General features: G+C 33.9%; 1 protein-coding gene across 1 annotated transcript in view; it reads left to right on the top strand.

Moving 5' to 3' along the window:
* The window catches only part of LOC106466227, a 42413-nt gene extending 30726 nt beyond the window's left edge, over positions 1-11687 (top strand). The window contains exons 9-13 of the mRNA XM_022394203.1: positions 4442-4584; positions 5742-5823; positions 7584-7737; positions 10142-10367; positions 11458-11687. Of these exons, the coding sequence (XP_022249911.1) occupies positions 4442-4584; positions 5742-5823; positions 7584-7737; positions 10142-10367; positions 11458-11687 (835 nt within the window). The remainder of the gene's footprint in view (positions 1-4441; positions 4585-5741; positions 5824-7583; positions 7738-10141; positions 10368-11457) is intronic.
* Positions 11688-15292: the final 3605 nt, after the last annotated feature.

Below are 15292 nucleotides of genomic sequence, written 5' to 3'. Positions count from 1 at the left end.
ATTGACCGTGACATTATAACGCCCACACGGCTGAATCGGCGAGCATGTTTGGTGTGACGGGGATTCGAACCCGCGATCCTCAGATTGCCGGGCCGAATTCTCATAGACAGAGTGTATTAGCCACGAACTGTTTCTTGCCTGATTGTTTCTTTTGAAAAATTATACTTTCGTTTTTTACAGAAATCAAGTAAAATAATGTTTAACCCTAGTAATAGATTTTGAACTACTTTTACAAAGGACAATTGCGCGAGTTTTACAAATTTCCTTCAAAAGGTAATTTTGTAGAAATTTGAATGGATATCAGTATTACAAAGATGTTCTCAGATCTTACGTTCGTCAAGTATTTCACCGGGAATCTGAATCTGAAATCTACACACGTAACTGAAAAAAGTGTAAGTTTTGTCAGTCATGTGCCCTAAAATTGTTTCTGTTATTCGCGTGTTTCTTATCTTCTTGATGAGGAAACACGTTTAGTTTACTTCCGGGTTTAAAGAACAGAGTAAATTACTAATTGTTTGTTGTGTGTTTTGGAAATAAAACATGATGAGGCGCTTTTAAGAAATAACCAACTTGTACAATCTCGACTTTGAGTTTCGAGGGGGAAAATGCTTTATTGTGCTGGTAAACGAGGGCGTGGAAAATAACACGAAACTTTAGCAACTTCACGGTCTGGGTATGATAGGCCACTAGCGTGGGCGTGTTACACAAAGAACGTATAAACAACGTTATATTAAGTTAGATGGATTCTTGTTTGACTACGTAACGTGTTTGGAAAACTAGCACAGGTGTTATAAGAGCTCAGAAATATTGACTTTTGACTTCGCGAACCCTAAACGCCCACCTATTGGAGAATTCCTTTAGTTTGTGGGAAGTGATGACGGCTATAAATAACAATCCTGCTAAATTACCAAGGTAGGAAGAAAATATATTATCTAAAATAACGAACCGATGTCATGTTCATGATAGCTTCATCTGTACGAAAATGTGGTTTATTAATTACAAAATAAAACGTCATAGATTTACTGAGAAGTGCAGCCTTTGAGACATAATAATAAAAGACAATAATTTGACAGTACTATGCTCAGAGATTCAAATAATAAGAAACTGCTTGACTGTAATGCCCATCAGAAACACAAAAGTCGGTAAAGACAAAAATAACCCACAAAACCACGGTTACTGGTAAATAAATACCCAGAAATTTTTCATTAACAATATATATAGAGATGAATCTGGGTATCTGACTCAAATAAAATTTTCGAAAAACACTGAAACCCAGCAGCTGTAAACATGAGACTTACTTAAGTTGTACAACAATGAATCCCATAATCTGATTGAAATAAAAAAAAATTATCTAGCAACACTGAAACCCAGCACCTAGTAAATATAAGATCTGTCTAACACGATATACAACAATGAATTCTAGTATCTGATTAAAATGTAAAACACTGAAACCCAGCAACTGTGAGAGATTAGAGATTTATCTAATAACTTATAATCAACACACACGGTCGTGTGTTTCGTGTGGCCAAAACAACCTGCAGGACACACTGTGTGTGTTATTAACAGTTTGTTTGTTTGTTTGTAGTTAAGCACAAAGCTACACAATGGACTATCTGTGCTCTGCCCAACACAGGTATCGAAACCCGGTTTCTAGCGTTGTAAGTCCGCAGACATACCGCTGTGCCACTGGGGGGCGTTATTAACAGGAGTGATAGTTTAGCAAATCTCAACTTTCTGTAGCACGGACTGTAGTAATCCAAACTGTCACATATTTCTGACGGATGTGCTCTACTGGACACTTACACAAATTTCAAGGCAATCCATTAATAAATACCTGAGATATAAAATCTCCAATTTTGATTGAATTTCTTCCTTCTTTTTTTTTTCTTCGCACCAAAAATACGGAAAATTTATTTGATGGAAAAGTACACTTAACTTTTATGGATTTTTTTTTCAAATTTCGTACGCTGATAGATCTGTATGATCTACAATTAGGTGTCATATTTTGTCTAAGTATAATCCACATGCGTAAAATTATTCAACAAAAAACGTTCAAATTTGACCCAAATTTTTGCGCACGCCTACACAAAAAAAAAAACACGTGAGTTATCGTGAGTAAAAGTGGACCGTTTATAGTTTTTTGTCATTTGGATTAAATACGGCTAACTTATAGCATCAAAACTTTAAAGTAAAAGGACGTGCAAGATACATAAGTATTGGTTAGGCCAAGCAAAATAGATTAGCAGTTTTAGCTAAGTTTTTAAAAGAATCATATGGATGGACGGTTATTATTCATCATTCATTGCCAACTTTTAACCCCAGATTTGCTAAATTTTATGAAATTCTCCTAATTAAAGAGCGTTTAGTGTCACGTGATATTACTTTAAGCAAATAGCGTAAATAATGATGTTCGATACGACTGCACCAAGTGTATGCGGGTGATGACAAGAAACTGTTAATCTAGTTTCCATGGCGTTACTATAAAGGAAATTATTAACACTGTTTTAAAGAGGAAAAATACCACCATATATTCTAAAGAATCTGGTTGTTTCTGTAAAATATAGGTCTATTCCAAATAATAGGGTTGCAATCCTTAAGTTAATGTTGGTTACTATCGAGTGTCATTTTCTTACTTGCTGTGGTTTTTGTTGTGTATTGACAAAACAAGTCATGATATCTAATCAAAAACACCTTAGGCGTGAAAAAGGTGCGGCCAAAAAAGGATTGAGCGTGCGACTTAAAGGAATGAAATCAAAATTTGCGGCCACATTCGTAACTACACTTTTAGCATTGTTAAAACGTTTACAGCAAATACCCCCCATCATGCCCTAAGTTTAATAAAACACGCGACCTGGCTAACTAATGAATGAATATTTGATGTAAAATTCTCAATAATGCTGTAAGTGTAGCTACCTGTTTGGCCGCCAATTTTGATTTCATTCCTTTAAGTTGCATGCTCTATCTTTTTTTGGCCGCACCTTTTTTTCACACCTAAGGTGTTTTTTATTAGATATGTATATATATATATATATATATATATACAACATTGACTCACACTGTCTGATTGGAATAAATAAATATCCAATAACAATGAATCTCAATGAAAAACAAGTACCTGGTATAGGTAAGATTTGTCTAGGTGGATCAGCGGTAAGTTTGCAGACTTACAATGCTAAAATCCGGGGTTTAATTCCCCGCAGTGGACACAGCAGATAGTCCAATGTGGCGCTAAACAAATAAAAAACACAAAAAGATTTATCTTAGAATATCTAAGTTCAATTTAGAGAGAAAAAATGTGAGAAGTGCAACATACAAATTGAGCAACTGGTAAATTATATTAAAACTCATAACAGTAAATCTTAATAATGAAGTGCTAGGTACAACACTGAAATTCAGTTCTTCATGGTGAACACTGAAAAATACAACACTTAAACTTTATACTTCATAGTGAACACTGAAAAATACAATACTGAAACTTAATAGTTCATGGTGAACACTCAAAATACAATGCTGAAACTTAGTACTTCATGGTGAACACTGAAAAATACAATACTGAAACTTAATAGTTCATGGTGAACACTCAAAATACAACACTTAAACTTTATACTTCATAGTGAACACTGAAAAATACAACACTGAAACTTAGTACTTCATGGTGAACACTGAAAAATACAATGCTGAAACTTAGTACTTCATGGTGAACACTGAAAAATACAATACTGAAACTTAATAGTTCATGGTGAACACTGAAAAATACAATACTGAAACTTAATATTTCATAGTGAACACTGAAAAATACAATGCTGAAACTTAGTACGTCATAGTGAACACTGAAAAATACTGAAACTTAGTACTTCATAGTGAACACTGAAAAATACAATACTGAAATTTAGTACTTTATAGTGAACACTGAAAAATACAATACTGAAACTTAGTACTTCATAGTGAACACTGAAAAATACAATACTGAAACTTAATACTTCATGAAGAGACTGAGAAATACAACATTAAAATTCAGTACTTCGTGAGAAAGACTGAAAATGACAATATTTAAAAGTACAAGTTAAACCTTAATAACCCATGAGAGTAACACTAAAACCCAATGTCTGGTGTGGGACACTGAGACGGATAACTCTAATTTCAAACCTTGTAAATACGATATGGTAGTACAGAGTACCTTCATTCTGACATATAACAGTTCTTACAAAACCTTTTCAAAAATCCTAGACATTTTAATGTACTATTATATCATTAACTAATTTAATTGATAACGACGAATAAATTATGGATATTTAAAGTTATAAATTTTTCTTAATTAAAGTAATAGTTAAGTACAACAATTATTAATATATCATTAATATTGAACATTTTTGTTTGTTAAATATCTGTCTTCATAGAAATCTGTCAACAACTGTAAGTTTGTTTGTTGTTGTTTTTTCAGTCAACTTAACCCTACTGATCGTAAACGAGGAAAACCACCACTTCCGGTATTGTCACTTCATATTATGGACATTCAAGGTCGTGAACGAAAGACCTTCTCTATAGGAGAATTACTTAAATTACAAGTGCGCATGTCTGATGACGGTAAGTTACTTTTTATAACTATCAAACTGGATTACTAAGTTACAAGTATGGAAAGCTGATTACAGTAAGCCACATTTCCACAGAACACTCACTAAGTTGCAAGTAAGGAAACTTGGTTACAGTAAACTACGTTTCATCACAGAACACTTACTAAGTTACAAGTATGGAAAGCTGATTACAGTAAGCCACATTTCTTCACAGAACACTCACTAAGTTGCAAGTAAGGAAACTTGGTTACAGTAAACTACGTTTCATCACAGAACACTTACTAAGTTACAAGTATGGAAAGCTGATTACAGTAAGACACATTTCACAGAACACTCACTAAGTTGAAAGTAAAGAAACTTGGTTACAGTAATCTACGTTTCATCACAGAACACTTACTAAGTTACAAGTATGGAAAGCTGATTACAGCAAGACACATTTCACAGAACACTCACTAAGTTGCAAGTAAGGAAATTTGGGTTTGAATCTTGCTCGATTTAAGTCTTTTCACGTCCTCAAAATAAATAACATAGCAAAGGCTTATAGTATTCAAAGAAGTTAAATTACGAGTGATTAATATAAAAATATTTTAAAGCTGGTTTTTCTAATATAAAATATATCTTAATTCTTTAATGCACATGCTTATTTATTTGTTTGTTGAGTTTTGGGCAGAGCTACTTGAGGACTATCTACGTCCATAATTTTGAAGTTATAGACTGGAGGGACGGCAGCTAGTCAATATTATCCTTAGGCTTTGTTTGTTTGTTTGAAGTCAAGCACAAAAACTACACAAAGGGCTATCTGTGCTCTGGTCACCGCGAGTATCGAAACCCTGTTTCTAGTGTTGTAAGTCCGCAGATAACGAATAGTAGGATTGGCAGAAACATTATATCGCCCCCACAGTTGAGAGGGGCAAGCATGTTCAGTAGCAGTATTCGAACACGCCACCCGCAAATAACGCGTCAAGATCCATAACGACCAGGTCATGCCAGGCTCACGTGTATAATAGGATGACTATTGTACTTCAAGTTATTAGAGTTTTTCAATAAAATATTTATATATTTATCCTTAGATGTTCCTTGAATCTATTTATAAAAACGAATCATTATTTAGATATTTTAATGCTTTAATCTGCTTTTTGTTCATTTATGTATATATGAATTTTTTAACAGACACGTACGGTATTTTCCTCCGAAATCTTATCGCAAAAGACCCAGCTGGAGCTAATAATTTAACACTGATTGACAATTCAGGGTAAGTAAGTCTTTTACTAAAGTCGTAATAACGTGAAATACAATGTCGAATCGAAAGAAGAAACCTGAGCACCTTCAGAAGATACAACCTACTTTCTTCAGAGTGGTCTAACTTTCGATTTATCGAGTTTCTTATTTTGGAAACCTGAGCACCTTCGGAAGATACAACCTACTTTCTTCAGAGTGGTCTAACGTTCGATTTATCGAGTTTCTTATTTTGTGCCTGATCTAATTTTGGTTCTTTGCGTTTTGTAGAATAGAAATATTGTTGCGCGTATCACAAAGGTACCCGGTGCATTTAGATATGCATGTGGTTTATTTTTAATATCATTGTGAACTTTTTCAGACAATACTTACATAGTATATTTCATTGTTTTCAAACAATTCCACTTTGTAAACAACTTTGAATAGGTATGTTGAAAAAAAAAGAGGATTTGTCGTATTTATCGTTAACAACATTTTCTTAATTATAAGAAGCCCGTCAGTAAAAATTGCTTATACACGAACTTCACATACACTTCTGGTATCACTAAAGAATTTCAGATCTTTCTTAGATAACGTAAGCCGCCACATAAAGAGCTATAAAATAAAATAAAAATTGTCATTGAATGGAAATTACAAATAATAACCTATGATTAGATATGTGTGTATATATACCCTGTAAATAACATCGTTTTGTATGTCACTGAGAATACACATCTACAATAAATTGTTTATCTTGTAGCTGGAAGTTGCCCTAACTCACTTGACTCTATATATATGTTTACTTTGCTACTATGTTGCCCTAACTCAAGTGTTACTACATTTACTTTGCTTGTATGTTGCCCTAACTCGAGTGCTTTTTTTATTTACTTCGTAGTTGAATGACTATGTGTTTGTCGCTGCATGTTGTTATAAATCTGTGTGTGTTTAGTTTAGTTTGCAGCTTGATTTGTTGTGCTATTTGCATCTTGGTGTTGCTATGTCTTGCGTGCATATGTTTGCCTTTATTAGTTGTGTTGCTGTATCTTGAGTTTTTGTATGTTTGTCTTTAGAAGCTATGTTGCTGTATCTTGAGTATCTGTATATTTGCCTTTTTAGCTGTGTTGCTGTATTTTGAGTGTTTGTATGGTTGCCTTCAGCAGCTTGTTTTTGTTGCTGTATCTTGGGTGTTTGTATGTTTGCCTTTAACAGCTGTATTGTTGTATATTGAGTGTTTGTATGGTTGCCTTCAGCAGCTTCTTTTTGTTGCTGTATCTTCAGTGTCTATATGTTCGCCTTTAGCAGATGTATTGCTGTAACTCGACTGTATGTATGTATACTTTACAGCTTGTTGTTCCTGTACTGATTGTATCTGTGTATTGAAATTACAATTAAATGTTGGTGTTACTGGAATGTATGCAGCCTATTACCAGTAAATAATGCAAAACCGTAGTTATATGAAAGTTACTACAGAATTACTATTGATATTTGATATATTATAACCACTAAACATTAATAATTATAACTTCTGCATCAAAACTTGAAGTCATTACCGATTCTAGGACGCTGTCATGCACAATGTTACCCATACGTTTGTTTTGAGAAACAGAATTTGCTCTACACTGATAACAAACATGAACATTATAAACCAAAATATTATAGCGTGATAATTAGATTGGAAGTTATATCACAACAGTTATGCTTAAACTATTTAGCGTTCCTTACAGTTTATATGGAGCGTCGGAAATGAAGTTAATATGTTTTGTTCTATTTCTTCTTCCCTGGGATCGTTTAATGTAGTTGCCCAGTAGAAATGAAGATGATGCGAGAGGTGCGGACTGTTGATGAAAAGAGTAAATTTTTGGAGAGCTATCTAGAAGCTTTCACTTTCATGGGAAGTAACATAATAGAACTGGAAGCAGACGTAGAAACATGTCTGGAACGTTGCAAACCGGTAGGTGGCACTAATTCCACCCATTATAATATATATATGATAGTTTTGCAAATGTAGTAACATTCTTTACATATTTTGTCCATTTGCTTTTCATGTTAATGATATTGCATTTACAGAGCATTCTGAAAATGTAATAAACTACAGAAGAAACCGCTGCATATCATGTATATATATATGTATATTACAAATAACACCATAGCAGTTTTGTGTTAATAACATTTGATTCAATACAAGTTCTTTGATGATTTTAAAAATAAGCAAACTGCGTGATAATTAGCAGGTGAAAACTTTGTATATTAATCTTTTTTAATTATTAGCAACGCGAAGAGCCAAAAACTGCTCGAGTGACGCTTTTCTCAGTATTTTAAATGCCATCAGAGACTTTATACTTATTACTAAATATTATAAAAAGTGGTAGATCAGGATACTAAGTCACTTTCTTCAACAACAACAATTAGTCTCTGGTCCGCACAAACTATGTTTCGTATCTTTTATTATCAATGTTTAAGAAACAGTATTTGTTACCATCCAAACTCGCCGGATAATAGTAACAGTACAGTTGTTCAATGGTACTTCGTTTCTCTAGTATGTATGAAGCAAAGATTGTATTAAAGGTAGGTACTGACTTAGAGATAGCTACTATTAAAGGTAGGTACCGACTTAGAGATAGCTACTAAAGGTAGGTACCGCCTTAGAGATAGCTACTATTAAAGGTAGGTACCGACTTAGAGATAGCTACTATTAAAACTATCTGTTTAATAGTATTAAAGGTAGGTATCGACTTAGAGATAGCTACTAAAGGTAGGTACCGACTTGGAGATAGCTACTATTAAAGGTAAGTACCGACTTAGAGATAGCTACTATTAAAGGTAGGTACCGACTTAGAGATAGCTACTAAAGGTAGGTACCGACTTAGAGATAGCTACTAAAGGTAGGTACCGCCTTAGAGGTAGCTACTATTAAAGGTAGGTACCGACTTAGAGATAGCTACTATTAAAGGTAGGTACCGACTTAGAGATAGCTACTAAAGGTAGGTACCGCCTTAGAGATAGCTACTATTAAAGGTAGGTACCGACTTAGAGATAGCTACTATTAAAGGTAGGTACCGACTTAGAGATAGATACTCGTCATTCTCCTTAATTGTTTGTTTGTTTTGAATTTCGCGCAAAGCTACACGAGGGCTATCTGCGCTAGCCGTCCCTAATTTAGCAGTGTAAGACTAGAGGGAAGGCAGCTAGTCAGCACCACCCACAGCCAACTCTTGAGCTACTCTTTTACCAACAAATAGTTGGATTGATCATCACATTATAACGCCCCCACGGCTGAAAGGGCGAGCATGTTTGGTGGGACAGGGATTCGAACCCGCGACCCTCAGATCGCGAGTCGAGCGCCCTAACCACCTGGCCATGCCGGGCCCATTCTCCTTAATCGTGATACGATACAAAGCCGAAATTTCCTATTTTAATGGTGAGAAAAAAATTACAACACCTTAACACTTTGAATGATGAAGAGTTTAGAATAATAAATTAACAGCGATGATGTTTCTTTTTTCATCGTGTACATATACAAGTACAAGTAGTTTTGTTGAAAGTGAAGAACAGATCAGACACCATACATTATATACTACACTTCACCACTACGAAAGGCTTAGTCTTTTCTGTGAAGTGCATGTAATTTAATGTCAAAAATCACGTGGTTTTCCGCGCACCTGTTAGGGAATGAAGTTTTTCCTTTACCACGACAAAGCCTCACTTGCATGACGCCCCCAGTGGCATAGCGGTATGTCTGCGGACTTACAACGCTAGAATCTGGGTTTCGATACCCGTGGTGGGCAGAGCACAGATAGCCCATTATGTAGCTTTGCGATTAATTACAAACGAACAAACACTTGCATGACACGGGTTTTGTTGCTCCGTATTTATTTACAGCTGTTCACATAGAAAGTGGTACCCACAACCCTCTTCAAGAATAGTAAAATTGAGGGTAGGTTTCCTTGAAAGAATTGATAATAAACCGTGCTTCTCCTTTCTTCGATCTTGTAGCACGAAAATAGTTAATTTTAAAGAGGGTCAAAGATAAACCCAATTACAAGTTTAGATATTCTGCCAATATTCGTGTTTTATACTACTACTGCGCAAAGAGAGAGAGAGAGACAGAGAAATGGGCATAAGGATCTACACTAGTATGTTTACAACCCTAGAGTTTAAACCGTTCATTAATAACTTTTAATGTTAATCAGTTAGATAACGTTGATATCATACAGTTTTCCGATTCTTTACTCACTTATGACCCAACAGGTTCTTTGCTAATCCCAACAAGACGTGGTGAGTAGTTTAATATTATTCCGATAGATGGCACTGGGATCGAAAATTATTATAATTATTTTCTTACTTTAATCCATCAGGTTCTTTGTCAGATCCCAACAGGACGCAGCGAAGACGATATGGAAACTGTCTATTCTTACGGCCGAAGGAAAAGAAGAGAACTCGATGAGAATACTTATGGAGACGTTCTATCTATAGTACGTCTTTCGAAAAGTGTCGGTATTCGAGCCCCTGAGTTTGGTGTTAGAGATCCCTCCACAAAAAATGTTAAATATGCAAGACCTATCACAGCGCCACCCCTTACAGGTGAGTTGAATGTAACATCATTCGGTTGATTGATGTATTGTGATTTAAAGATGTGAAACAAAACATTTGGATCAGGTACTATGTTCAAACAATTTATCAAAACGTAAAAACCATGCTTGAAGTGAAAAACCTCAAACTGGTTTCTTAAAGTTAAATTATGGTCTGTATGTTGTTGTTTTTTTAAATCATATCCATTGAAATCTGAAAATATCATTGATAAGTTCAGGTTCATTTGTTTTAGGTCTCTAGAACTATAATTGAAAAGCCATTGTTAACAAAGAACAGTATTAAGGCTGGGGTTGAGTTTTTAGGTCTTACAGAATATTATTAATTTCATGATTAAGTTTGCATGAGTTAAAAAAAATAGGATATTAATAAGCTCAAGCTGTCTTTTTTGCTATTGTTGTTTGTTTGAAGTTAAGTACAAAGCTACTCAATGGGCTATCTTTGTGTTTTTTGTCAAGAAAGATCGTGTATAAAAGCATATTAACTGCTTTTGTATCATAAATTGAGAGCTAAATCTTTTTCTTTTTTTTAAGTTACAAACATCTCATGGTAGTTTGCCAACTTAAAATACAAAATCGATATTTTGACATTTAACTCCCAGTGTCAGAAAGTTGCAGTTAATTATGAGCAGCGTTTAATTTATGCAGAATAACGAAATTACTGGATCTCCGTTATTGATGGTGGCGGAGGCTTATTGGAAGGTAACAATTTAAACTTTATTGAAGCTATATTTAAAATGGGGTTGTAATGTAGTTGACTACATTAAATATGAAATCGCAATGCAACCAAGGCAGTCTTGAAATTGATTTTGGTGTTTCCGCCTTTAGATTAAAAAACAAACAAATAATATTAATCCGACCAGATTTTAGATTCGGCAAAAATTAACCACCGCCTAAGTTTAATAAAAAGTTCATTTAATGACGAACCTTCAAAGTTATTTTAATAAAAAAGGAAACTTGGTGTATTTCAAATTTTGTGATTTGTCATAAATTAGCTTGAGTTATTTAAGATTTTATAGGTGTTATTATTATTATCATTATTTTATGAATACAAACAGCTTTCATTAATCTTTTTTTTCCTGCAGCCTCAAACGAGTTTGATTTGAAGCAGCCGACAGATGGCGACGTGTTTTGTTTCGATCCTATGTTAGCAGCCGTGTTGGGAGTTTTTATTCTCGTTCTCGAAATAAGTGGAATTACAGCATGCATTGTTACTTCCTTACAAAAAAACCGATGTAGAAAAGAACAAGATAGTTATTACTCGGTATATTCCGACGGTAAAACAGAAAGTTCTGGATTAACAACATTATTTTAAGAACTCATTTGTATCTTTACTGTCATAATTTTAATCAATTATTTATTCGCGGTGTGTGTCAGACTTCATGTGTGTAACTAAGTGACCTGGGTATTCCTTATAATTATTCAATAGCACAGTCAGAATTTATATAATATGCATTTTTTTGTGTTTTTTATAGTTATCTTTTCTAAGCGGGAATATTTCGTATCTTTAAGAACCAATCAATTGACAATGCTCACGAACTCTTGCTTAAGATACTTAGTGAACATAACCAACAACTATGAAATGGGAGACAATTGTGAATTTTTTTAAGTGTTTGGTTGAAAAAACGAACAGCTATGGAAATGTTGAACATTGGTGGACTTACATGTTTAATGAACGTAATTAAACGTTATGGAAGTGAAGACAAGAGGAACTTACTCAGTGGACATAACCAACGACTATGGAAATGAGGGGGACGACGACGTGGACTTTGATTTTAGTGGACCAGGGGTTTTCTTTCCATAAGTCTTCCTCTCCGACAGAGTTTTTAAGGATTGTATTCTTAAATTATAGCTTGTGTTTACATATTGCGCTTTCAGCACTCAAATGCAACGCGCTACATCAGTAACCAAATAAAATCCCCATCCCCCAGAAAACAAAAATTGAAGTAATTTATGGACATAATTAAAAGTTATGAAAATGGGAGACAAGGGCGTACACGACCAATGTGGAACAAGGGAAGACTTAAATGCTTAGTTGATATAACTAACAGGTATGTAAATAGAGGACAAACTACTGGTCATGTATATGGGGAACAGCTATGAAAATGGGAAGTTAGGGTGCTTATATATGTTTAGTAGTCATATCGAGACACAATTATTATAATATATTTTAGTTTACAACTTATGCAACAAGCTATATGTTGAAATGGCTTGGTTAAAGTACCTCTCCGTTGTACGGTGTCTCTGTCATTGATATCAATAATCGTCTTTAATACGGACGTTTCGGAATTTCCCTAAATTTCATCATAAGTGATAATGTCTCAAAAAAGATAGTTCATAATATTTGATCTACAAACAACAACATTAGCATTGAGCGAGTTTTAGTATTCAATCTAAAGTTTAGAAAGAACAGATCCAAATGGTAACAATATAATGGAATGTACGATAAAACGTGCAGCATACACATGTTTACTAAATAACATTGTTAGGAAAAACTATTGTAGAGAAAGGCTTAAATATAAGTATAAACTATGCATCTTTAAAATAATGTTACGTCTCTGGTCGTTTGTTAATTTCCCGTATAATTTCTTTCCGAAGAACTTAAGCGATACAAATCCTTTCTTAAATAAAACTAGTTTATTCTTTCTCAATACAACTTTGCAATACACTTAATTTCCACAATCGCTTTAACTTAAACACACGCTAGAATTCACAACGATTCAGGTATTTTACTTACGGCTTGACTAGATTATCTGTCTCTATATCTCTCTGTCTGCAATTATATCCTCGCCGTCACTTTATTTGCTGGCTTATATACTATAAAAGCGTACATCTCGTCTCTTCGTGAATCTTCTAGATACTCATCACGTGTTACTAGCGTCACGTGACTTCCGCTGTCGTAACAATAATCTTAATTGTTCATGAAGTACTGTATAAAAATGGCTTAGATATCTTAATTATTCATGAAGTACTGTATAAAAATGTTTCTCTGTAAAAAATTGCTTGAACACTTATTACTGAGGATTTGGCATTATGATAAATGACTAGGAAATTCTGGTGCTCTGTTTACTACTTTTCAGAAATATTACTATAAAAGGTTGAAATGTTAAAACTCGAATCGTTATCCACATGAAATTATTTTATAACTAGATTGTCCAAACATGTTCAAACGGCTTTCTATAGTCACCTCATTTGCACACCTACTTTTTCTATACAGCAGTGACCTCGCTGGGCGAAATTTCAATCATTTTGTTTCTGTTGTCCTCAAACTGGTGTCAATTATTGAAATTTTCTGTATAGTTCAATGAAATAGTATTTGAAAATTAACTCTGATACTGACTTTTGGTCATTGGTTTTGCCAATCCTCCTTTACCTTATTTTGTGTTTGACAGACAATTGCTATAAAGGGAGTTTCATCTTAAGTATAGAGCTCTATAAGAAATGAATCAATGATTCTAAAGACGAAATGAAAAAACAGCACTTTTTTGCACAGATTATAGTTAAAGAAAATGATCTCTTTGTGAAAGCAAACTTACACAATAATCTCAGGGAATATGTAATGAATTAATAATTATTTGTGAAATCATTCTAATAGTGGTTTGCCAGACTAAGTTTTGAAATAGTTAAATATATGAACATATAATTTTTCTTTTACTTTTACATAGCCATCGAGATAACTAAAATGTATTCATTTCTCGTCTTCGCACTTTCAACGTTCTTCTAGATATTAAATTTCAAATTTTCTCTTCAAATTCTTATACTTCTTCTAGATGTTTGGTGTTCGCCTCCTCTTCAAATTTCTTACACTTATTCTAAGGGTTAATGTCCAATGCTTGTCTAAAAACCTTTTACAACTTTTATAGATGTTAAGTTTTAGTTCTTATTTAAAAATCTCTTACAATTACTTGATACTAGCAGAGACCCGCAAACCATTTTCGGCCAAATTAGTGTTACGTCTCTGGTCGTTTGTTAATTTACCATAAAAATTCCTTCCGAAAAACTTCAGCGATACAAATCCTTTCTTAAGTAAAAGTAGTTTATTCTTTCTCAATACAACTTTGCAATACACTTAATTTCCACAATCAATTTAACTTAAACACACGCTATAATTCATAAAGAACGATTCACGCACTTACTTACTATCGTGCTTGACTCAATTGTCCGTCTCTGTCTGTCTGCAGTTCTATCTCGATTCATTGTCTGGTGCACTTATATACAAGAATATCGCACAGCTAGCAAACACTCGAGCATTCACGAACCTTCGAGAATATCATGACGTGTCTGTCTTCTTCAGATATGTATTATGTTCCACCATCAATAAAACGTTTCCTTATGCTTGTATATCGTTGTTTGCCTACCTATTGTTAACAGACACCTATATTAAACAACAGATAATGTCTACAACTATACTAAGTGGTGGATTGAATAAATGGCCGGAGTTTTTTCAATATATCTAAAGTTTATTTGAATGTAATCCCTATTTCTGAAACATATTATCCGAAAAGAAAGAAAACTTAGTAGAAAAATATGATATTTATATAAAAGATAAAGATTTAAGTAAACATACTTCAGGCTTCATTACGCTCATTACGGATAATATTAAATGCAATATTGTTACTCTATCAACTCGCATACTAATAAAACAATAGCCTGTGACATTTACGTAACTAACATAAATAAGATTAGTATAGCTAATATTTCTTAAAAGTATCACCTGACTGCCAAATGTTTGAAGATTTAATTAATTATAAACTTCTGCATGCAAAGAGTGCAGTTGGCAAAGAGGATTTCAATAGAGTTAAGAAAGGAAACAGGGCTAAAAGCTTGGAATATAATGCATTTAGGGGCAAGAATGGGCTTGGGTTTAGGTTAAGTAACCGGTTCCAAGCACTTGCTAGTGATGAGGGGGAGCAGGAAGAA

Source organism: Limulus polyphemus, unplaced genomic scaffold (assembly GCF_000517525.1).
Source record: "Limulus polyphemus unplaced genomic scaffold, Limulus_polyphemus-2.1.2 Scaffold2194, whole genome shotgun sequence".
NCBI classification, from domain to species: domain Eukaryota; kingdom Metazoa; phylum Arthropoda; class Merostomata; order Xiphosura; family Limulidae; genus Limulus; species Limulus polyphemus.
Note: the sequence above shows the minus strand (reverse complement) of the source record. Positions and strands in the feature narration are given on the sequence as shown.